Below are 25,613 nucleotides of genomic sequence, written 5' to 3'. Positions count from 1 at the left end.
GCCCCCGTGACCCGACCGCGGATGAGTGGAAGAAGATGGATGGATGGATGGAAAAAAACACTGAGTAAATAAACAAGGAAATAATTATTTTTTTGGACAGAGTTGTATAAAAATAAATATTTTATGAATATTACAGTATAAAAAATGCATTAAAGCACATAAGTCAGCAGAAAGTATGATAATACAACAACACAATATTTCAGCCAACATTAGCTGAGGCGTGCAAATATTGACATGTTCAGGCAGCCTGCCTTTCCAATAGACCTCTGTCTGCACATCAAATATTAAAAGCGCTATTTCCCCTCCGTGTGTATGCTTTCTATATGCAGCTTCATGTATGGCGAGCTCACAGACAAGGACACGACGGAAAAAGTGCGACTGACGTTTGAGAATTACGAGATGAACTCCTTTGAAATACTGATGTACAAGAAGAACAGTAAGTGGCTTCTTCTTCTTATCGACGCTCCGACTTGGTCAGCGGGGTGTTGCATAACCTTCCTGCAGGAAGGCTTCATGTGGCCTCGAGAGAGAAACGTCTTGTGTCTGGTGCACTTCTAGGGACGCCTGTTTGGTTCTTTGTGAAGATCGCACCGATTCGGAACGAGCAGGAGAAGGTGGTCTTGTTCCTATGCACCTTCAGCGACATCACGGCCTTCAAGCAGCCCATTGAGGACGACTCTTCCAAAGGTCGGTAGCGGGAGAAGAGATGTAAATGTGTATTTTGTAGGGGTGTAACCGTACGTGTATTTGTATTGAAACGTTTCTGTACAGGGGGTTTCGGTTCTGTACGAAGGTGTACCGAACGAGTTTCTAAGCCAAAGTCTTAATAAGCTGCTTTGCTTCTTCTGCCTCTGTCTCAGCACCCAGCATTGTCCCACCCAAACAACCATCTCATTGGTTACATATATAGCGGTAACAGCCAATCAGCAGTGCATACTCAGAGCGGTAACAGCCAATCAGTAGTGCGTATTCAGAGCGCAAGTAGTAAATGCTTCAGTGTCGAGCAGATAGGTGTTCAGCAGGTGAACATAAGGGAGCGTACTCTCCCCAAATGATAAACACCTCACAGTCAACTACTACTAACATCACTATGAGCCCGTTGACCTTCAAGAAACTTAAACTGCAGCTCAGCTCGCTCGCAGTTCTGGCTTGAGGTGAAGGCTAATTAGCTTTTAGCATAACGTTAGCTCTTTTTGCGGTGTGTGCCTGTGTGTGTGTGTTTTACGGACAGAAAAGCTTTGAATGGCAGGGTCCCTACTATCACATGTTGAAAAAAATATAAGATTTACATAATAAAAATAAACTACAGTCTTCCCAAATGCTGTGATAAATTAAGCATGATGAGTTGACTTGAAACTGTTTAATGTTGTACTTTATTAGGGCTGTCAAAGTTAATGCCATGATAATGTGTTAACTATAAGATTATTTATAAAAACATTTTATTAAAGCAAACTAATTGTCCAGTCATGGTATTAAAACTTGAAAAGGACCTCTTTCGGGTGAACTTATTAATGACAGAAAAACATATTTCTCTGCGATTAATCTCGATTAATTTTGAGTAGACTATGAACAAACCGTGATTAATGGCAAATTAAATACTTAAATCGTTTGACAGCCCCAATCTTTATTAACATTAAATCAGGGATTCTCAAACTGTGGTACGCGGGCTCCCTCCATCTAGTGGTACGCCAAAAAAACACTTGATTAAAGTACAGTGTTTTATTTTCCTATGTTTAAACACAGTGTTACTGTTTACACTCTGTGTAATGTTATAGTGGCCAAAAATATTACATATGTATAAATGAGCAATCTCCAGCATCACTACAGTCCTCCTTTCATATTCTTGGGATGTGTGGGTTAGGGCTGTGTTTCTCAAATAGGGGTATGCGTACCCCTGGGGGTACTTGAAGGTATACCTTATTCTAAAAATAGCAACAATTCAAAAATCCTTTATAAATATATTTATTGAATAATACTTCAACAAAATATAAATGCAAGTTCATAAACTGTGAAAAGAAATGCAACAATGCAATATTCATTGTTGACAGCTACATTTTTTGTGGACATGTTCCATAAATATTGATGTTAAATAATTATTTTTTTGTGAAGAAATGTTTAGAATTAAGTTCATGAATCCAGGTGGATCTCTAGTACAATCCCCAAAGAGGGCACTTTAAGTTGATGATTACTTCTATGTGTAGAAATCTTTATTTATAGTTGAATCACTTGTTTTTTTTCCGACAAGTTTGTAGTTATTTATATATCTTTTTTTCCAAATAGTTCAAGAAAGACCATTACAACTGAGCAACATTTTGCACTTTTATATAATTTCAAAAATCAGAAACTGATGACATAGTGCTGTATTTTACTCCTTTATCTCTTTTTTTCCAACCAAAAATGCTTTGCTCTGATTAAGGGGTACTTGAATTAAAAAAAATGATCACAGGGGGTACATCACTGATAAGAGGTTGAGAACCACTGGGTTGGGGTGTATGGAAAAAACAAGCACAGGCGTCTCTGTAGGGCCTGAGAAATTCAGCACAGAGATAAAAAAATGTCTTATCTTTAGACAAAAACAGGCCAATGCAGTGAAGAGACGCAATACAACATAAATCACACAGAGACTAAATTGTGGTAGACAAAAGATTACTAGAATATTAGTTTAGCCACAAGATGAATCGCTACATTTGTTGCTAGTTGCTTTTGTGAAAAAGAGAATCTAGAGAAGTCCGAAGCTAGCCTTGCAACACTGTTCCCTCCTGCCACCTCTTTTTATTCTCTGGCAGATCAGGTGCTTTTGATGTGTGTTAAAACGTTGCCATCTACTGTACGGAGTGGTGGCAACAAGCTCCATTATAATGTCTCAGGGTGAACAGGCGGCGCCACATCGACTTGTGGCGGTCCGAATGAACGTGTGGGTTGTCGCCGCTACACGATGTAATGGTACTGACGATTGCCTGTGTTGGCGGCGTGCAGGATGGGGGAAGTTCGCCCGACTCACCCGAGCGCTGACCAGCAGCAGAGGCGTCTTGCAGCAGCTTCAGCCGACGGTGCACAAAGGAGAGAACGTTCACAAGCACTCGCGACTAGCAGAGGTGAGACCACGGAGGGTAATATGTGTCTTTATGACAAAAGCTTTTTATTTGACACCGAATGTATCTGTATTTTTTTGCGTTTGAATTTTGTGAACTGAATCTTCTTTCGTCAAATTATGCTGACAATTTAATTGGAAAAAAAAAATCAGTGTTTTAAAATTCAGTGTTTAAAAAATAATGGAAAAAATTCAGTGTAAAACAACAATTCAGTATTGAAAAATTTGCTGCTTCAAAAAGAAAGACTCACTTTCAACCATTGGAGTCATTTCTATTGTTTGAAAATATCCACCAGGCCGCGTTGAAGTGTTTATGTTGCACTGTGCCAAGCTGCCCCAGGTAACTGCCTTTTTTATGCTGTTTTGCAAGACCTGTGTCACATGACATTAAACTTGACACCTCATTGGCTGGTTCTAAGGCAGGATCGATTGCTTCAGTCTTAACTTACCGAAAGTGAGTGTTGCTATTTGAAGCAGCAAATTTTTCGACACTGAATTTTTCAGCACTGATTTTTTGTACACTTAATTTTTATATACTGATTTTAAAAAAAATTTTACATTGAATTTTTCAACACTGATTTTTTGTATTTTTTTATAATTTTTTTTTTTTACACTAAACTTTTAGACACTGAATTCTTTTACACTGAATTATTTTTTTCACGCAAAATTTTTGGACACTGAATTATTTTCTACTGAAATAATTCTTAAGAATTTTTTACACAACATTTATAGACACTCAGTCTTAACTTATCTAAAGTGAATGTTGCTTTTTGAAGCAGCAAATTTTTCGACACTGAATTTTTCAAATTAACTTTTTTTGACTTTGAATTTTTATGTACGGATTTTTTTTACACTGATTTTTTTGAAGTTTTTTTTTTACAATACATTTTTTCGACACTGAATTTTTTTTTTTTTTTTTTTTCACAACATTTTTGTACACTGAATTATTTTACCCTGAATTTATTTTCACACAAAATGTTTGGACACTGAATTATTTTATGCTGAATTTATTTTTTATTTTTTTATACTACATTTTCAGACACTCAATCTTAACTTACCGGAAGTGGGTGTTGCTTTGAAGCAGCACATTTTTCGACACTGAATTCTTCAGCACAGATTTTTTTGACATTGAATTTTTTTTATGCTGAATTTGTTTTACACTGATTTTTTTATACACTGGTTTTCTTTTTTATTTTATTTTTTTATACACTGAATTTTTCAACAGAATTTTTTTTTACACTACATTTTTAGACACTGAATTATTTTACTCTGAATTTATTTTCACACAAAATGTTTGGACACTGAATTATTTTATGCTGAATGAATTTTTTTTTGTAATTGGAAATTTTTTACACTAAATTTTCAGACACTCAGTCTTAACTTACCAGAAGTGAGTGTTGCTTTTTGAAGCAGCAACTTTTTCGACACTGTACTTTCCAGCACTGATTTTTTTTACATTGGATTTTTGTATGCTGATTTTTAAGCTGGATTTTTTTTACACTGAATATATTTTTTTACACTCAATTTTTAGACACTGAATTCTTTTACACTGAATTTCTGCACAGATTTTTTTTACATTGAATTTTTATATACTGATTTGTTTTTATGCTTAATTTATTTTACACTGATTTTTTTATACACCGATTTTCTTTTTTTTTTATACACAGACATTTTTCGACACAGAATTTTTTTTTTACACTACATTTTTAGACACTGAATTATTTTACACTGAATTTTTTTCACACAATTTTTGGACACGGAATTCTTTTTGTCCTTAATTTTTTTACTCTAAGTTTTTAGACAGTCCTAACTTACTGGAAGTGAGTGTTGCTTTTTGAAGCAGCAACTTTTTCCACACTGAACTTTTCAGCACTGATTTTTTTTTTACAATGGATTTTTGTATACTGATTTTTACACTGGATTTTTTTTTTTACACTGAATATATTTTTTTACACTCAATTTTTAACACAGAATTCTTTTACACTGAATTTTTTTCATACAAAATTTTTAGACACTGAATTATTTTATGCTGAATTATTTTATGCTGAATTCAAAATATATTTTTTACACTAATTGTTTGGACCAGTGGTCCCCTAACTACGGCCCGTGGGCCAGATACGGCCCGCCAGCGTCCAAAATCCGGCCCGCGGGTAGTACCAAGTAAAAAAAAATAAAATAAAAAAAAAAATAAAAATAAATATATATATATATATATATGTGTGTATATGTATATATATATATATATATATATATATATATATATATATGTATATGTATATATATATATATTTTTTTTTTTGTCTTGTTTTTTTTAATCTGTTCTTCTATAAAGTAAATAAAAACTGTATTTATTCAATTTTTGATTATAATTTTTTTTAATCTGTCCTTTTTCGCCCATCCTACAATCCATTCTCTACCGCTTGTTACTGGGTCTCCTAGGCAGATAAGCCCCGCCAGCATCCAAAATCCGGCCCACGGGTAATACCAAGTTAAAAAAAAAAATATATATATATATGTATAAATATTTATTATTATTATATTTTTTAGTCTTTCCTTTTTCGCCTATCCATCAATTCATTTTCTACCGCTTGTTACTGGGTCTCTGAGGCAGATAAGGCACACCAGCATCCAAAATGCACAGAATAATTTCACCACACCTTGTGTGTGTGACAATCGTTGGTACCTTAACTTTACCTTTTAAAATCCGGCCCGCGGGTAGTCCCGACTAAAAAAAAAAAAAATGTTTTTATTTTTTTTTATTATTTTTTTTTTTAATCTGTCCCTTTTCACCCATCCATCAATCCATTTTCTACCGCTTGTTACTGGGTCTCCTAGGCAGATACGGCACGCCAGCGTCCAAAATCCGGCCCGTGGGTAGTACGAGGAAAAAACCCAGAAAAAAAACATTTTTTAAAATTTTTTTAATATTATTTGTCTGTCCTTTTTCGCCCATTCATCAATCCATTTTCTACCGCTTGTTACTGGATCTCCTAGGCAGATACGGCTAGCCAGCATCCAAAATCCGGCCCGTGGGTAGTTCCGACTAAAAAAAATAGAAAAGGTATTTATTAACTTTTTTTAATCTGTCCTTTTTCGCACATCCATCAATCCATTTCCTATCGCTTGTTATTGGGTTTCCTAGCTGCTCAAGCAAATCATATTGTCTAAAAATGCATTTTCCCAGCGGTAACAAGATGTCATCACGCTTGCTCCACAAAGGCGGCAAGTGCGCGATCTTTCAGTCAATTAATGCACAAGTGGAAAAAATGGCAAAATCATTGGGGAAACATAAATTACACTCCGAGTGTAGAGTTTTTAAACATCAGCAGACATATGACTTTTGTTCAGTTTAAGGAAAAGACAGTTTACATCAGGGGTCACCAAAGCGGTGCCCGCGGGCACCAGGTAGCCCGTAAGGACCAGATGAGTCACCCGCTGGCCTGTTCTAAAAATAGCTCAAATAGCAGCACTTACCAGTGAGCTGCCTCTATTTTTTTTTTTAATTGTATTTATTTACTAGCAAGCTGGTCTTGCTTTGCTCGACATTTTTAATTCTAAGAGAGACAAAACTCATAGAATTTGAAAATCCAAGAAAATATTTTAAAGACTTGGTCCTCACTTTTTTAAATAAATTCATAGATTTTTTTACTTTGCATCTTATAACTTTCAGAAAGACAATTTTTGAGAAAAAATACAACCTTAAAAATGATTTTAGGATTTTTAAACACATATACCTTTTTACCTTTTAAATTCCTTCCTCTTCTTTCCTGACAATTTAAATCAATGTTCAAGTAAAACATTTTTTTTTTATTGTAAAGAATAATAAATACATTTTAATTTAATTCTTCATTTTAGCTTCTGTTTCTTCGATGAAGGATATTTGTGAAATATTTCTTCAAACTTATTATGATTTAAAATCCCCCAAAAATATTCTGGCAAATCTAGAAAATCTGTAGAATCAAATTTAAATCTTATTTCAAAGTCTTTTGAATTTATTTTAACATTTTTGTTCTGGAAAATCTAGAAGAAATAATGATTTGTCTTTGTTAGAAATATAGCTTGGTCCAATTTGTTATATATTATAACAAAGTGCAGATTGGATTTTAACCTATTTAAAACATTTCATCAAAATTCCGAAAATAATCTTAATCAGGAAAAATTACTAATGATGTTCCATAAATCCTTTTTTTGATTTTTTCAAAAAGATTCAAATTAGCTTGTTTTTCTCTTCTTTTTTTCGGTTGAATTTTGAATTTCAAAGAGTCGAAATTGAAGATAAACTATGTTTCGAAATTTAATTTGAAGTTTTGTGTTTTCTCCTCTTGTGGGGCGGTATAGCTCAGTTGGTAGAGTGGCTGTGCCAGCAACTTGAGGGTTGCGGGTTCGATTCCCGCTTCCGCCATCCTAGTCACTGCCGTTGTGTCCTTGGGCAAGACACTTTACCCACGTGCTCCCAGTGCCACCCACACTGGTTTAAATGTAACTTAGATATTGGGTTTCACTGTGTAAAGTGCTTTGAGTCACTAGAGAAAAGCGCTATATTTATATAATTCACTTCACTCTTTTAAACCGTTCAATTAAGTGTTTTTTTCATAATTTATTCTTTACAAAAAACCTTCCGCAGAAGGAAAAAAAATGTACGACGGAATGACAGACAGAAATACCCTTTTTTTAATATATATTTATCTGTTTCCATATATATTTATTGTGAGAAATAAGATGATCAGTGTTTCCACAAAGATAAATATCATTAATTATTAACAATAACATAGAGTTAAAGGTAAATTGAGCAAATTGGCTATTTCTAGCAATTTATTTAAGTGTGTATCAAACTGGTAGCCCTTCGCATTAATCAGTACCCAAGAAGTAGCTCTTGGTTTCAAAAAGGTTTGTGACCCCTGGTTTAGATTGTAAATCGTTTATATATATATATATATATATATATATATATATATATATATTTATATATATATATATATATATATATACACATATAGCGCGGCCCAAATATTTTTAACCCAATACGGCCCCCGGGTCAAAAAGTTTGGGGACCCCTGGTTTAGACACTGAATTGTAAAACACTATTTTTTGCAGTGAAATTGTCAACATTATTTCATGTAAAAAAAAAAAAAGTAAGTTCATAAAATTTAAACGCAAAAGATTGAGTTTCATAAATTCAGTGCTAAAAAAAAAGATTTCGTAATAAAGACACAAATTAACCTCCACAATTTTATTGTACATGGAACGATCTCTGCCAGGGGTGCACCATTGGCACAACATGGATCATTTGACATAGTTTTTTGTAGACAAGCACCAATAGGAGACTGTCGGTTAATTAATTAGAGCATTAATTATAATCGGTTTCAGCAAAAAAAAAAAAAAGTTTCGGATTACATCAGTCCAAAGGTCCAATAAGACCGTCTGTTTTGCTCTCGCTATAGTCTTTTTTTTGCTCGCTTAGCAAACATAACAGGTTGCTGTCTTTACTTCAATACACTGAAGATCCGGAAATAAAGTATGTCAATGTACATGAGGTACAAAATAACACTACAACGTAAAAAAAAAAAGAATTAAAACAAATCTATTAGCTTGATGCTAATTTACATTGGATGTGCTGCATACAGGCTGTCAGTTAGCATTAACAATTTTACATGACAATTTTAACACCTCCAACTTTGGTAATGATAACTCTAACTAGAAAGCACATTACGGTCAAACAGCTTGTGTGGAATAAGTATAATACTTACAGGATAAACATTTTATAGAGTACAACAAAAAACAAGACCTGTGCATTTAACTAAAAACAAAAAACAAACAAAAAATATTGGCAAAATGAGCTAAATAAAAAGCCAGTTTGCTATCAGTACCATGCTAACATGCTGACAATAGCATGTTTACAGTTTATGTGACAGTTTTATACCTGTTAAAGTAGCTAAAGAAGTCTGGCATGCTAATGTTAGCATGCTGATATTGTAACTGTAAAAATATATTACTCTGAGATGTGTACCTGAAATTGTTTTTTAAATGTCAACCAGCTAACATTAGCATGCATTAAGTACTAAAATATATACCTAGAAAAGCTGCTAAAGAAAAGCAAGCATGCTAACATTAGCATGCTAACAGGTATCATTTGTCAAGTAACATAATATTTGACGCTTAGGTACATACCTGCAAAATTAGCAAAAAGCTGACATGCTAATACTGTAATTTTAACAGTTGTACCACGAGCCCTTAAAAAATGATCTCCTGGCCGCACTTTGGACAAACCTGTGCTAAATAGTATATAGTCCAGGCAGAGCCCACATGATCACGTGGGCAAGCTTTTTTTTAACAGTCCACACTGCAAAATAAGTAATAATATGTGCTGATATCGTATCGGATTGATTTGGTATCGGCCAATAGTGTCAGGCTTGGTCGAAAATGGGACTCAGACGCAGAGTAGGGAACAATCTGGCAGGCTTTTATTTTGAAAGTTTTTTTTCACCTCCAGAGTCAGGGAAAATCAACATTGGCTATAACCTGACTAGTCGGCCAGAAAAGGTTCCACAAAAAGGAACAACCGAAAATCACTCCGAAAGGAGAAAACACAAAAACAACAACCGACTAAACTTGGCACAAGATATAAACTATAAAATTTGTCATAAACAAAAAAACGCTCCAAAAGAAGGAAGAAACAATGGCTATAAAACTTCTACACTGTATCTAATCTAAAAAAAAAAAAAGGTTAACAAAAGGGTGTCACTCAAAAAATTGAGGAAAAGGAAGAACTGTAAGAAAAAACTGAAAACTCACCACTTGGGCTGCAAAACTAAATAACCAAAATCACTCTGCTGAGGAGGAGATAAAGAAAACTCAAAATATCAACAAGGGAATTCAGGATCAAGATTCTCAAACAATAGACGAGACGAGGCTTGAGAGAGGCACGGACAAACGAGGCGATCTGGCACAGAACAAAGGGAGGCGTAGGCTTATAAGACACATGAGGGTAATGGGGAACAGGTGGAAACAATCAGGGATCAGGGATGACGTCAGACTGATGACACAAAAGGTAGGACAAGTGACCTGAAACGAGAGGAGAGTTAATTTTCAAACTAAAACATGCAATTCACAAGACAGAAAAAAACAAAGACAAGACATCCCTGACCGCTGTGTGACAAATAGTCAGAGCTGCAATGTCGGTATCATACAAACCCCATTTTCATATGAGTTGGGAAATTGTGTTAGATGTAAATATAAACGGAGTACAATGATTTGCAAATCATTTTCAACCCATATTCAGTTGAATATGCTACAAACACAACATATTTGATGTTCAAACTGATAAACTTTTTTTTTTGCAAATCATTAATTTTAGAAGTTGATGCCAGCAACACGTGACGAAGAAGTTGGGAAAGGTGGCAATAAATACTGATAAAGTTGAAGAATGCTCATCAAACACTTATTTGGAACATCCCACAGGTGTGCAGGCTAATTGGGAACAGGTAGGTGCCATGATTGGCTATAAAAACAGCTTCCCAAAAAATGCTCAGTCTTTCACAAGAAAGGATGGAGCGAGGTACACCCCTTTGTCCACAACTCTGTGAGCAAATAATCAAACAGTTTAAGAACAACGTTTCTCAAAGTGCAATTGCAAGAAATTTAGGGATTTCAACATCTACAGTCCGTAATATCATCAAAAGGTTCAGAGAATCTGGAGAAATCACTCCACGTAAGCGGCATGGCCGGAAACCAACATTGAATGACCGTGACCTTCAATCCCTCAGACGGCACTGTATCAAAAACATCAATCTCTAAAGGATATCATATCACCACATGGGCTCAGGAACACTTTAGAAAACCACTGTCACTAAATACAGTTGGTCGCTACATCTGTAAGTGCAAGTTAAAGCTCTACTATACAAAGCGAAAGCCATTGATCAACAACATCCAGAAACGCCGCTGCCTTCTTTTGGCCAAGATCATCTAAGATGGACTGATGCAAAGTGAAAAAGTGTTCTGTGGTCTGACGAGTCCACATTTCAGATTGTTTTTGGAAATATTTGACATCGTATCATCCGGATCAAAGGGGAAGCGAACCATCCTGACTGTTATCGACGCAAAGTTCAAAAGCCAGCATCTGTGATGGAATGGGGGTGCATTAGTGCCCAAGGCATGGGTAACTTACACATCTGTGAAGGCACCATTAATATTGAAAAGTACATACAGGTTTTGGAACAACATATGCTGCCATCAAAGCGCCGTCTTTTTTATGGACGCCCCTGCTTATTTCAGCAAGACAATGCCAAGCCATATTCAGCACGTGTTACAACATCATGGCTTCGTAAAAAAAGAGTGCGGGTACTTTCCTGGCCCGCCTGAAGTCCAGACCTGTTCCCCATGGAAAATGTGTGGCGCATTATGAAGCGTAAAATACGACAGCGGAGACCCCGGACTGTTGAACGACTGAAGCGCTACATAAAACAAGAATGGGAAAGAATTCCACTTTCAAAGCTTCAACAATTAGTTTCCTCAGTTCCCAAACGTTTGAGTGTTGTTGAAATAAAAGGTGATGTAACACAGTGGTGAACATGTCCTTTCCCAACTACTTTGGCATGTGTTGCAGCCATGAAATTCTAAATTAATTATTATAAAAAAATTTTTTTTAAAAAGAAACTTTTATGAGTTTGAACCTTAAATATCTTGTCTTTGTAGTGCATTCAATTGAATGTGGGTGGAAAAGGATTTGCAAATCCTTGTGTTCTGTTTTTATTTACCTCTAACACAATTTCCCAACTCAAATGGAAACGGGTTTTGTCTAAGAAGTGCAAACATTGGAACACCCCTAGTATTAAATGACATATTTCTGGTATAGTTCTGTCATTATAATTACATTTTATTCTTTGGCTTAAAAACAAAACAAACAACCAATACATTTGAGAAAGATCAGCTGAAGTTTTGGTCCCTTTTTTAGGCATGTGATTTTTCCGTCTAAAGTCGGCATTACGTCATTTTTAATCTCGGGGGGGAAGAAAAATTATCTTCTGTTTTTCCGTTTTTTTTTTTCCGACCCTAAGTCAAGATTCCTTTACTTGCCGATTCATCTTTTGTAATCGAGACATAGCTTATATTACATCGTAGTTGATTGGTCCATATGTTACTTGTGACCAATCAGGAAATCTGTTATGAGTGATGACGTTATCTCCACCATTTTCCAAATGTAAACGATGTCGGTTCTCGAGAGAAAGGACGCTTCAAGAGTAAAATAAATTGATAAACATGTCAAAAATAAGTTTCGATGGGAATAGATGGAAAGGGAAATCACTTAAAGTGTTGGGAAGAAGGAAGTTACGACTTTGTTCGGCGATTTTATTCGGAAAATCGATCGTCCCGGAAAAGTTTTGTGCACGTGTTGTCATGATAATATTGACTATGGATCACAAGGTTTCAAGGCTTTGGAAGTACATGCGAAACGCCAAAAACATATGAAACAACTTGAAGCAAGGAAAACAAACTTTTGACTAGCTGGTACTTTTGGATGTCAACCGAAAGTGAGCAAACCTTACGGACTTCATCCTTTGTTTACATCGACAACTGCCGTAGACATGATGTAAATATTAGTGACTAAATACTGTTGGAACTGAACCATATAGAGTGATTCATTAGGATAGTTGGGGTATGTATGTTCTGTTGATGTTTTCATGTCTTTAAACACTAAAATATTTTCTACAAATGGTGCTGTCTTTGTTAATTTTAGCATGTTAAATTGGTGAAAAACCCGGAGCTTGGCTGGGGGCCTTTGTCCCCCAGACCCCCGGAAATTTTTTCAGTCTTTTTCATTGTGGTCAAATCACATGCCTGCTTTTTGTTTGGGTTCTGGACTTTTGTGCCACAGGACGAGTGAAATTCTGTCTTTCTTTCCAACGTGTTTGCAGGTGTTGCAGCTGGGCTCCGACATCCTCCCCCAGTACAAGCAGGAGACCCCCAAGACCCCGCCCCACATCATCCTGCACTACTGCCTCTTCAAGACCACGTGGGACTGGGTCATCCTCATCCTCACCTTCTACACGGCCATCATGGTGCCCTACAACGTGTCTTTCAAGACCAAGCAGAACAACGTGACGTGGCTGGTGGTGGACAGCATCGTGGACGTCATCTTCCTGGTGGACATCGTCCTCAACTTCCACACCACCTTCGTGGGCCCCGCCGGCGAGGTCATCTCCGACCCCAAGCTCATTCGCATGAACTACCTGAAGACCTGGTTCGTCATCGACCTCCTCTCCTGCCTGCCGTACGACGTCATCAACGCCTTTGAAAACGTGGACGAGGTGAGACGGCACGCATTCTTTGGTCTTCCACAGTTTGATTGGCATAGCGATGCATTCGTCGTCCCGTTTTTAATAAGCAACATTTCATCCCTCACGTTAACACTCTCTTCATCTTGTTTGTTAGCGCACACAAACGTCTAACGAGCACCATTTGAGGCGCCCTCGCTCTGGATTTTGAGATAATTGACACACTTTAATTGGAGAAAAGATTTTTCAATTATTCAACACACACACACACACACACTGGGGTGTCAAAACATTCCCTATGGTAACAAAGAAATACTTACATAGAAGCTGACAGAAGCAATGCATTATGGGTAACGACAACAACACCATCTCCATCTTACTTGTAAACAATTTTTTTAGGACTGTCAAAATGTTAATTGTGGATGAATCCATCATTATTGTGTGAATGCCCAAAAAAGCCCACCGTTTTCATACAATCGGAACCGTTCGAGTATCAAAACGTGAGCCGGGACATTTTGCCTAATGAAAATAAATGGGACAATTTTTAAACATGTACAACTCCCACATTTCTTACCCGATTCCACCATCAACACACTCCACTCACCTTGGACCAAGGGTGTCAGAGTCAAGGCCCGCGCTCTGGGATAATATTTTATTTGAAAATTTCGGTTCGGTATGTACCTCGGGTTAGAGGTCACGGTTCGGTTCATTTTCGGTACAGTAAGAAAACAACAACATACAAGTTTTTGGGTTATTTATTTACCAAATTTGTAAACAATAGCTTTATCCTTTTAACATTGGGGACACTATAATATTTCTGCCCACGTTAATCCACATTAAACTGCCTCAAATTGTTGTTCAGATTAAATAAAAATACAAAACATTTCTTCTACATATAAAAAGTGCAACATTAAAAATTTTCAAGTCCAGTCATCATGCTTAATTTATCACAGCATTTGGGAAGCCTGTAGTTGATTTTTATTATGTAGATGTTATATTTTGACCAACATGTGATAGCAGGGACCCTTCCATTCAAAGCTTTTTTGTCCGTAAAACACACACACACAAACGCACGCACGCGCACGCGGGCACACACACACACAGCAAAATGAGTTAACGTTACGCTAAAAGCTAATTAGCCTTCACCTCAAGCCAGAACTGCGAGCAAGCTGAGCTGCAGTTTAAGTTTCTAGGTCAACGGGCTCATAGTGATGTTAATAGTAGTTGACTGCGAGGTGTTTATTATCATTTGGGGAGAGTACGCTGCCTTATGCTCACCTGCTAAACACCTATCTGCTCAACGCTGAAGCATTTATTACATGCTCTCTGAATACGCACTGCTGATTGGCTGTCACAGCTATATATGTAACCAATCAGATGGTTGTGTGGGTGGGACAATGCTGGGTGCTAGGACAGAGGCAGAAGAAGCAAAGCAGCTTGTTAAGAGTTTAGCTTAGAAACTCGTTCGGTACTCCCCCGTACCTAACCGAAATCCCTGTACCGAAACGGTTAGATACAAATACACGTACCGTTACACCCCTATTGATTAATATTAGAACCGGCCTGCAGGTCACAGCCGCTTGCTGCTGTTTTGCAAGCAACAATACTCCATCAGTGTTGACGCTAGGAATTTTCAAAATGGGGTCCCAGGGACCCCATCAAGTCATAAAAATGGGGTCCCAGAGTAAATTTTTTGGGGTCCCACATTTTTGTAGTGAAGTGAAGTGAATCATTTATATAGCGCTTTTTCTCTAGTAACTCAAAGCGCTTTTACATAGTGAAACCCAATATCTAAGTTACATTTAAACCAGTGTGGGTGGCACTGGGAGCAGGTGGGTAAAGTGTCTTGCCTAAGGACACAATGGCAGTGACTCGGATGGTGGAAGTGGGGATCGAACCTGGAACCCTGAAGTTGCTGGCACGGCCACTCTACCAACCAAGCTATACCGCCCCAAATGATAAATATATGCATTATCCTGTTATATCTCACATTCTATATTGTGTTTTGGAAAAAGATTATCATCAACGTTAGGTAATTTCAGTAAAAAAAGAATACAAAAGAAAACAAATTTGTATGCATATGTAAATTAAATCCCTTATAAACATTCATTCCCTTTTTTCTTTACTTCATGGATCCAAACTTTACCGCTGCCGTTAATTTTGTCTAAAATTTTATTGTAATATTTTCAGAATGTGTTTATTCTATTTTTGGCCAAAGTAAGACAAAGAAAACATTGTGAAATTGTCTTCATTTTTTAGTTTTAATGCCATGATTTTAATAGTCCAGCCAGCGTGTGCACAGATTTACCTCCATGCTAAAATGAGTTTGACACCCCTGCCTTGGACAATCAAACGAGTTAAAAAAAAATTCCCAGAATTCCAAGGCCCTGTTTTCACCTATTTCTGGAAAGTTTTCACAGTCCACATTTTTCAACCGTTTTTTTAACATTCCACCTATAGGTGGGGGAAACAAATGCTATTTTTTTCACACAAATTCCTAGTTTTCCCTCAATTGAAACTGTTACTACGTCAACATTTTTCAAATAATTTAAAAAATGTCAACACCAACACATTCATGTAATGACAATTGTGCAGCATTACTCCATTTGCATTGTGGAATTTGAATATTAACTAAGAATTGGTACTATTTTTATTATAAGCGCTAAGTTAACGCACACCAACTATTTATAGCGGTGCCGTGATCACTTACAGTATGTGTGTACCTATGTTTACATCATTGAGTGGTAAGCTCCTTCCTTTGCTCGTAAAATTTTGTTCTAGATCTTAAATTATGTCTCTCACCTTGAGAGTAGAAGATGAGGACGTACTCAGACAAGTTAGTTAATTTTGACAGCCAATTTAGACCCAGAAATGCTGATAATGATACGACATCTCCCCTTTTCTTTGCAAGGATTATGAGTCATTCTTCATCTAAACAGGAATATATGATCACCCTAGCAGTTTGCATGCTAATGACAGAAGACATTGTGCAGTAAGTTATGTTTTATTATGTTTGTTGGCTCTCATGATGTCTGCAGTGAGCACTAATTAGCATTTTTTAAATTATTGAGTCGATCCGGGGCTCGCGATCTTTCTGTGTGGAGTTTGCATGTTCTGCCCGTGACTGCGTGGGTTCCCTCCGGGTACTCCGGCTTCCTCCTACCGGCAAAAACATGCACCTGGGGATAGATTGAGTGGCAACAATAGATTGTCCCTAGTGTGTGAATGTGAGTGTGAATGTTGTCTATCTGTGTTGGCCCTGTGATGAGGTGGCGACTTGTCCAGGGTGAACCCCGCCTTCCGTCCGAATGCAGCTGGAGATAGGCTCCAAAACCCCCGGACCCCAAAAGGGACAAGCGGTAGAAATGGATGGATGCTTAAAATGATCAAAATACCTAAATATTAAATGTTATTATAAATGTGTCCAATACTACATTACATACAGTACAGGCCAAAATTTGGACACACATTCTTATTTTTATTTTCATGACTATTTAAATTGTAGAAAAGCAAAATTGGGACAGTGTGTACAATGAAAATGAGGTTGATTAAGCATATGAACATTTCTTAAACAATTTCATCATAAAGCAGAGAAAGAATAATCAACCATGGATGACGAAAGGATTAAAAAATGCTTGTAATAAGAATAACACATTATATAGGACATTTATAACACACAGAACTACAGAGGCAGAAACTAAGTACAAAAAGTATAAGAACAAGCTAACTGACATACCACAAACATGTAGAAAAGAACATTACAGTCAATTATTGGACAGGAACAAAAACAATTATGAGAGCAACATGGGGCATACTCAATAGCATTATTAAAAATGGCACTAAGAGGGATTACCACCAATACTTCTCAGACGGAAACAGAAATAATGACCACATAAAGGAAGTAGTTGAAAACTTCAATAATTACTTTGTAAATAAATTGGAGGATAGGATTCCAGACCCAGTTTCAATTGAGGACTATAATGATACCATAGATAGAAATCCCAACTCAATGTTCTTCAATAATGTGACACAAAAGGAAATAGTTAAAATTGTGAAAAAATGCAAATCTAAGACTTCAACTGATTGTAATGGAATTGATATGGAAACAATACCAAAGGTTATTGAACGGATCTCAGGACCATTAATGTATATTAGTAATCTATCATTTCAAACAGGTCAATTCACAAACAAACTCAAAATAGCTAAAGTTGCATTAATTTAAAGGATTGGAGACAAACACAGATTTACAAATTGTAGACCTGTTTGTTTACTTCCACAAATCATTGAAAAACTGTTCAATAACAGATTAAAGAGTTTCACAAACAAAAATAGAATACTCGATGACAACCAATATGGATACAGAGCTAATGTTTCAACTTTTATGGCTTTAATTGAAATTACAGAAGAAATTACCAATGCAATAGGTAGTAAAAAATGTGTGGCAGCAGTGCTGATGGATCTAACTCAGTGGTTCTTAACCTGGGTTCGATCGAACCCTAGGGGTTCGGTGAGTCGGCCTCAGGGGTTCGGCGGAGCCTCAAGACACACCCAACTCATCGTGTAAATAAAAACTTCTCCCTATCGGCGTATTATGGACACCCCCAAACATTTTTCCCTCTAATTTTCCATCTGATTTGCATGTGTGTAATTTGTTGTGAGTTCATGCACTGTTTGTGTTGTTCTTTGAACAAGGTGATGTTCATGCATGGTTCATTTTGTGCACCAGTAAAAAAAACACAACTTTGTGTTGATTTTAAAAAATGTGTTTTATTTTTTACTAAAGAAGGGTTCGGTCAAGGCCCATATGAAACTGGTGGGGTTCTGTACCTCCAACAAGGTTAAGAACCACTGATCTAACAAAAGTATTTGACAGAATTAATCACAATATTTTAATCAAATAACTAAAACGGTATGGCATCAGAGGGTTAGTCTTAAACTGGATTAGAAGTTTTTTAATGAACAGGAAACAATACATGAAGCTTGGCGTACACATATCTACAACGCTAAATATATCCTGTGGTGTACCTCAGGGATCAATACTAGGACCAAAATTGTTCAATCTCTATATAAGTGACAATTGTAAAGTTACAAAAGATTTAAAGTTAGTTTTATTTGCGGATGACACAACAGCGTTTTGTTCAGAGCGAACACACAGAAGATAAAACAAATAATAACAGAAGAAATTAACAAATTAAAAGGATGGTTTGATAATAATAGATTATCTTTGATCAGTAAAACTAAAATAATGCTGTTTGGTAACAGTAGAAGAGAAAGTCAATCACAAATACAAATAGACGGAATAGAAATTGAAAGATTAAAATAAACCAAATTTCTAGGTATAATAATTAATGATAAATTTAACTGGAAATGTCATGTAAAACTATACAACAAAAGTAGCAAGAAACACGTCAATAATGAATAAAGCAAAACATGTTCTAGACCAAAATTCGCTTTATATTCTTTACTGCTCGCTAGTGTTACCATTTCTAAATTATTGTGCAGCAATATGGGGAAATAACTACAAAAGTACACTTTATTCATTAACCGTGTTTCAAAAAAGATCAGTTAGAATAATACATAATGTTGGAAATAGAGAACATACAAACCCTTTATTCATTGAATCGAAAATACTGAAATGCCACGACATAGTGAGTTTGCAAACAGCTAAAATTATACACAAAGTAAACTATAATCTGCTACCCAAGAATATAAAACAATTCTTCTCAACAGAAGAGGAGAATCTTAGAGAAAAATAGAATTTAAAACATTTGTGCGCAAGTACAACACTTAAGACCATCAGTATATCAGTATATGGAATTAAATTATGGGATGAATTAGGCAAAGAAATCAAACAATGTACTAATATGATCCACTTCAAGAAACTCTTCAAATTTAAAGTGTTTACAAAGTACAAAGAAGAACCATGATAAACATTCTGAATTTATTTCATCCATCCACTCATTTTCAAGATAATCTTACTCATCTCTCCATATGAAAAATAACTTACTTCACCAATTATTTATTCATTCATTTTTATTGTTATGTTTATTCATCTAACCCTAAATCACAAGTGTCTCAAAGGGCTGCACAAGCCCCAACGACATCCGCGGATCAGCGCCCACATAAGGGCAAGGAAAAACTCACAACCCAGTGGGACTTATATTTATGGAGTATATTGTGAATACATTGAGAACAGAAAGAGAACAAAAGTTTTAGCAACTGCTATGTAAAGGAAAAGGCGTAGAATATTAAGCTTTGCTTCTTCTTACGCCTTTTCGAACATGTTGTATAGAGAAACTGGAAATTGTGATATATCATGTTTTATGCATGCATGTTTGAAATAAATTCAAACTCAACTCAGCTCTCAACTCAACTGAAGGCATCAAAACTATGATTGAACACATGTGGAATTATGTACTTAACAAAAAAAGGTGAAATAACTGAAAATATGTTTTATATGCCAGTTTCTTTAAAATAGCCACCCTTTGCTCTGATTACCGTTTTGCACACTCTTGGCATTCTCTCGATGAGCTTGAAGAGGTAGTCAGTCACCTGAAAGGATTTTCACATGATGCTTTCAGGGCCAATCTACAATGTAAATAGTCATGAAAATAAAGAAAACGCATTGAAATGAGAAGGTGTGTCCAAACTTTTGGCCTGTACTGTATGTATATTTATATACATCATGTGTATAAAAACTAAATTGAGGTGTGTGGATGCTCTTTTAAGGCAGAATAGAGCTGCTCTCATCGACTCCATTGTAAGCCGACTTTTTATCGCATTCATTTACTTGTTAGAATGCATAAAAAGAAAATTTGTGTTGTGGTTTGTGCAGCCCTTTGAGACACTAGTGATTTAGGGCTATATAAGTAAACATTGATTGACTGATTGATTGATTGATTGATAAATTAAAAAAAAAGTTAAATAGTGCAGTTCCCCTTTAATAGGGATTTTTTTTAATTTGGCGCAAATTGATGGGCTTTAAATCTTTTCTGTTGCAGACTAAAAGAAATAGGTTGATAAAATGATTAATTGTTGTAATTTTGTTTTCTTCTATGTTAAGGATACAATGTTATGCAGAGGTGGACTTCTAACAATTTTAGAGGCAAATGATACTATTTTTAGTCGTGGGGGGGAAGCAAAATGTTTTCTTCTTCCTCCAGGGGGGTGTAACAGAAATAATTGACAATCACTGTCCATCTGCTATTGGCTTCTAACTCCAGTTATTTTGTGAGAACTGTACACTTACTGTACACACACACACCCACTCACACACACACACACGCTAACACACACCGACTGATTGAATGGAGCCACTGGGTCCTGCACTTTCATTATATCAGTGCATCTTTGTGTGTGTGTGTTTGTGTTGCTCTACTGTGGCAATGTGAAATGCAGTGTTGGCATTCTGTGTGTGTGTGTGTGTGTGTGTGTGTGTGTGTGTGTGTGTGTGTGTGTGTGTGTGTGTGTGGCAACTCTCGAGGGCTCTGTGATAGCGCCGACGGTGCTCGGCGTTATCAGACGCTGTAAAGGGAGCTGGGTGTCGAGGTGTCATATTTGCTCGTGCAGCGTTTTGAGCCTTTCTCGCCTTTCAGTGTTTCAGCAGCTGGGATGCTGACGACAAGTTCAACAATCAGAATTACAGGTGGTCAGGGCGGCGGGGTCATCGGATGTAAACGATGCCAGGTTAGAAGATGGATTACTTAGAGCAGCTGATTTTATTCGGCATTTAAAGAAAAACATGCACGAATGTTTGTCCTGGGTACGACATTTAACTCCATCCAACCTGGAGAGGGATGGGCGCCGCCAGATTTAAATTGCCCAAGACACACCACATGATGACAACTACTGCTTTAGCCAGTAGTTGTCGTCTTGGTCTTGGTCAACAAGGACCGCGCCTACCGTTGGCCACCAGGACGAAGGTGGAAAATTTACTACTGGGAAACTCTGCAGATTCCGCACTAGAGACAATTTACTTGTGGGAACCTGGAATGTAAGGACACTAACTGCTGATGGGAAACTCAAACAGCTAGTCCACGAAATGGATCAATACCACTGGAATATTTTAGGCATCAGCGAACTACGCTGGAAAGGATTCGGTGAAACATCAACCGACGTAGGCCACAAGCTCTATTTCAGTGGCAAGGAAGGCAAACACCAGTATGGTGTTGGTTTCCTTGTTCACAAAGACCTTACGGACACTGTCATGGGCTGCCGGCCAGTCTCAAGAAGACTCATTACCATTCGATTGAGCGCAACTCCATTTAACATCACCATCATTCAGACCTATGCCCCAACATCCACGTATGAGGACAGTGAGGTAGAGGATTTTTACAATGAAGTACAAGGAGTCGAAGATAAAACTCCAAAGAAGGACATCCTTATTGTACAATGAGACTGGAATGCGAAAGTTGGAGAGGACGCTTACAACAACTGGAAAGACACGTGGTCCATACAGCAACAGCGAGACCAACGATAAAGGCCTAAGGCTTTAGGAGTTTGCCAGGCACAACGATCTGTTGCTGGTGAACACACTTGGCCCCCATAAGGCCTCTAGATGATGGACCTGGTACGGCCCTGGTGGAGAGTACCACAACCAGATCGATTACATCTTGGTCAAGAGCCGCTTTCGCTCAAACGTCAAAACTGGCAGGACGCGCATGTTTCCAAAAGCAGACATGACCTCGCCCTGATAACCTACTCAGTGGCCTAGTGGTTAGAGTGTCCGCACTGAGATCGGTAGGTCGTGAGTTCAAACTTCGGCCGAGTCATACCAAAGACTATAAAAATGGGACCCGTTACCTCCCTGCTTAGCACTCAACATTAAGGGTTGGAATTGGGTGTTAAATCACCATTGATGATTCCCGGGCGCGGCACCGCTGCTGCCCACTGCTCCCCTCACCTCCCAGGGGGTGATCAAGGGTGATGGGTCAAATGCAAAGAATAATTTCGCCACATCTAGTATGTGTGTGACAATCATTGGTACTTTAACTTTAACTTTAATATCCTTTCGTCTTTGCTTGAAGAAGATCAAAAGCTCTAAGTGCACTAGAATGAAATTTGATCTGGACAAACTGCGAGACTCTGAGGTGGCAGATGTCTTCAAGACAAGGATAGGAGGGAGGTTTGCACCACTGCTCATTTTAAGTGCAAAATAAATTGATGTCCATAGCAGGACCACCACGTTGAACAAAGTCGTAACTGAAACCACCACTGAGATCCTAGGCAAACTCCGCTCAAAGAAGAAACCTTGGGTGACTAATGAACTGCTAGACTTGTGTGACAAGTGGAGAGCCCCGAAGAAGAGTAAGAACTCACCTGAAGGATCTGATGCTTATAGAGTAATCAATAAGTCAATCAATAAAGTCATGCAGTCAGCAAAACAGAACTGAATTGAGGGAAAGTGCCAAGAAATAGAGAAAAGCCTGAATACCAACAGCAACACCAAGAAAGCATATTAAACTGTTAAGGAGCAAACAACAGCAAAACGAACAAGAGTCTCTGCAATCCAGAGCAAGACCGGTGAATAAATGGCTGGCGGAAGAACAGAAGACCCTAGACAGGTGGATAGAATACTGCTCTGAGCTCTACAACCACACAGCAAGTGGAGATCCAACAATCTTGACATGTCCTAAATCCAAAGAGGATGAAAATACACTCCCCATCCTCCGTGAAGAAGTTGAGGCAGCAATCCGAGCCCTGAAAAAAGGAAAAGCAGCCAGAGTGGACAACATCCTAGCTGAGCTAGTACAAGCAGGGCGAGAAGCCATGATCGACACCCTCACCATCCTGTGAAACAAAATCTGGCAGTGGTGAGTGGCCTACATCATGGACCCAGTCACTTATCATCAGACTTCCGAAAAAAGGCAATCTCCAACTGTGCCAAAACTACCACACCATCAGTCTTATTAGCCATACCAGCAAAGTCCTACTGAAAATAATACTAAATAGGTTAAAACCCCAAGCAAAACTGATCATAGCTCAAGAAAAGGCTGGATTTAGAGCAGGGCGGAGCACCACAGAACAGATTTTCAACTTGAGAATCATTTGTGAGAGACACCTGCAGCATCAACAACACCTTTACCATGTCTTTGTAGACTTTTAAGAAAGCCTTTGACCAGGTATGGCATGCTGCCCTGTGCGCAACCTTGAGGAAATATAACATCAGTCCTGACCTTGTCAGAGTCATTCAACATCTGTACAATAAAGCTACCAGCGCAGTTCTCTACAACGGCGCTATCGGAGACTGCTTCAGGACAACAATTGGAGTGCGCCAAGGATGCCTTCTCTCTCCCTTTCTCTTCAACATCTTTCTGGACCAAATCATGACAGATGCCCTGGCAGATCATGAAGGAACTGTCAGCATTGGAGGCGGACCAATCACCAACCTCCGTTTTGCAGATGATATCGATGAGCTATCTGGAGAAGAAAGAGAACTTGCCAGTCTAGTTTAGAGGCTTGATACCACCTCCCGGTCTTATGGAATGGAAATCCATGCTGAAAAAAACAAAATGATGACCAACAACAAATATGACGTCCGCTCAGACAGTAAAGTCACTGAACAGGCACTGGACACGGTGTCGAGCTTCAAGTACCTCGGTGCAATCGTGTCCCATTAAAGATCCAAACGGGAAGTCCTACCCAGAAGTGCTCAAACAACTGCTGCCCTGGCAAAACTCAAGCCCATATGGAAAGACATCAAAGGTGAGACTACAGCGCTCACTTGTAATGTCGATCATCCTTTACGCCTGTGAAACATGGACCCTTACTGCAGAGCTGCAGAAGAGAATTCAGAACATGGAGACGAGATACTACAGAAGACTCACGGGTATCTCTTACACCCAACATGTCACAAACGAAGAAATCTGGCAAAAGATCAGCCAAGTCATCTGCCCACATGATGACCTGCTAACCACGGTCATAAAGCGGAAACTGGGGTGGTACGGACACATCACCAGATCCTCAGGCCTTGCAAAAACTGTCCTGCAAGGCACCGTACAAGGTGGCAGGAGACGAGGGAGACAAAAGAAAAAATGGGAAGATAACATCGGAGAATGGACTCACCTGGATCTCACTGAGGCAATGAGAGCTGCTGAGGACAGAGAGGTATGGAGAGAGCTGATCAACAAATTGTCTGTGGTGCCTCGACGACCCTCCAGGGTTATGGGACTGGTTAGGTTAGGTTATGTTGTGCATGAATATCGTTTTTCGTCTTTATTTTACTCTTCTTTAACCGCAGCTGGACAAAAATTGTACTGAAAGAGACACAATTATATCCCCATATTCCTTGTTACACACATGCAGGAAATGCTTGTGAGAGATTCATGAGTGTGCGTGCGATGCCAGAACACCTACTCCAATTTGAGAGCAAACTGCAACGAACGTGTCGTCTATCCACAATGCAAACCCGCTTCCAGGGTACTAATCCTTGGACGTATCCTCACTCATCCACACGGACTGGACACTGGCTGAGAGTTTTTTGGCGGCCAAGAGTGGAGTCAGCTCTCTTGGTTGCTTTGTTGGGTCTGCTCCTGTCTCTGGCCATGCTCCCTCCACCCCAGCGGACGATGGCGTGGAACACCGCAGAGGCCACCACAGTGTATATGTTTCTATTAGTTTTTATTCATAGCTGTATGTAGAAGTGGCTGGTTGTATCCGCTGCTTTAATGTCTTTAATGTCCTTTGTGTTCTTTGACGTTTGATGTTTCCCTCTTACTCACATGTAAGAGGGATGTGTACTATGGCTAAAAGTGGTTGTTTTTTTCCCTTGGCCTCAGTCTGGACCCCCTCTCCGGGGCCCAGGCTTGGACCTATTTTTTTGTATTTTACTTTATTTTATCTTAATCTTCTATTTTTTTTCTCCTGTTCCCCCCCCACTTGTTTACCTGTATTTCATCTTTTTTGTAAGGGGCGCTGGAAGCCGGCAGACCCGTCAGCGATCCTGTTCTGTCTCCCTTTAATGTTTGTCTGATCTTGAATGGGATTGTGCTGAAAATTTTAATTTTCCTGAAGGAACTCTCCTGAAGGAATATATAAAGTACTATTTATCTAATTCTCACCACCTTGGTGCCAAATAAACCCCTATTTTTGTTATTATTATCACTGGAGGACCAAAGGAAAAGGACACACAATAAGCTAACTAAAGTTAAATGTAAAGTAGCGTACAATCAAGATGTTGATAATATTGATACCTAGTATATATATACATCTCTGCGCTGCTGGTCCGCTACCCTTGGGATGGTTTCCTGCTG

General features: G+C 38.0%; 1 protein-coding gene across 6 annotated transcripts in view; it reads left to right on the top strand.

Annotated features, from left to right (window-relative positions):
- Positions 1-25,613, top strand: part of kcnh1a (potassium voltage-gated channel, subfamily H (eag-related), member 1a) — a 171,768-nt gene that overhangs the window by 65,312 nt on the left and 80,843 nt on the right. For all 6 annotated transcript variants that reach the window (XR_009808180.1, XM_061911255.1, XM_061911254.1 and 3 more), the window contains 4 exons: positions 330-436; positions 559-687; positions 2,977-3,095; positions 13,003-13,395. Coding sequence is in view for 5 of the 6 variants with exons in the window: in XM_061911255.1 (XP_061767239.1) it covers positions 330-436; positions 559-687; positions 2,977-3,095; positions 13,003-13,395 (748 nt within the window). In the remaining variant the exon portion in view is untranslated. The remainder of the gene's footprint in view (positions 1-329; positions 437-558; positions 688-2,976; positions 3,096-13,002; positions 13,396-25,613) is intronic.

Source organism: Nerophis ophidion, linkage group LG09, assembly GCF_033978795.1.
Source record: "Nerophis ophidion isolate RoL-2023_Sa linkage group LG09, RoL_Noph_v1.0, whole genome shotgun sequence".
NCBI classification, from domain to species: domain Eukaryota; kingdom Metazoa; phylum Chordata; class Actinopteri; order Syngnathiformes; family Syngnathidae; genus Nerophis; species Nerophis ophidion.
This window is presented reverse-complemented; position numbering and strand designations above follow the sequence as displayed.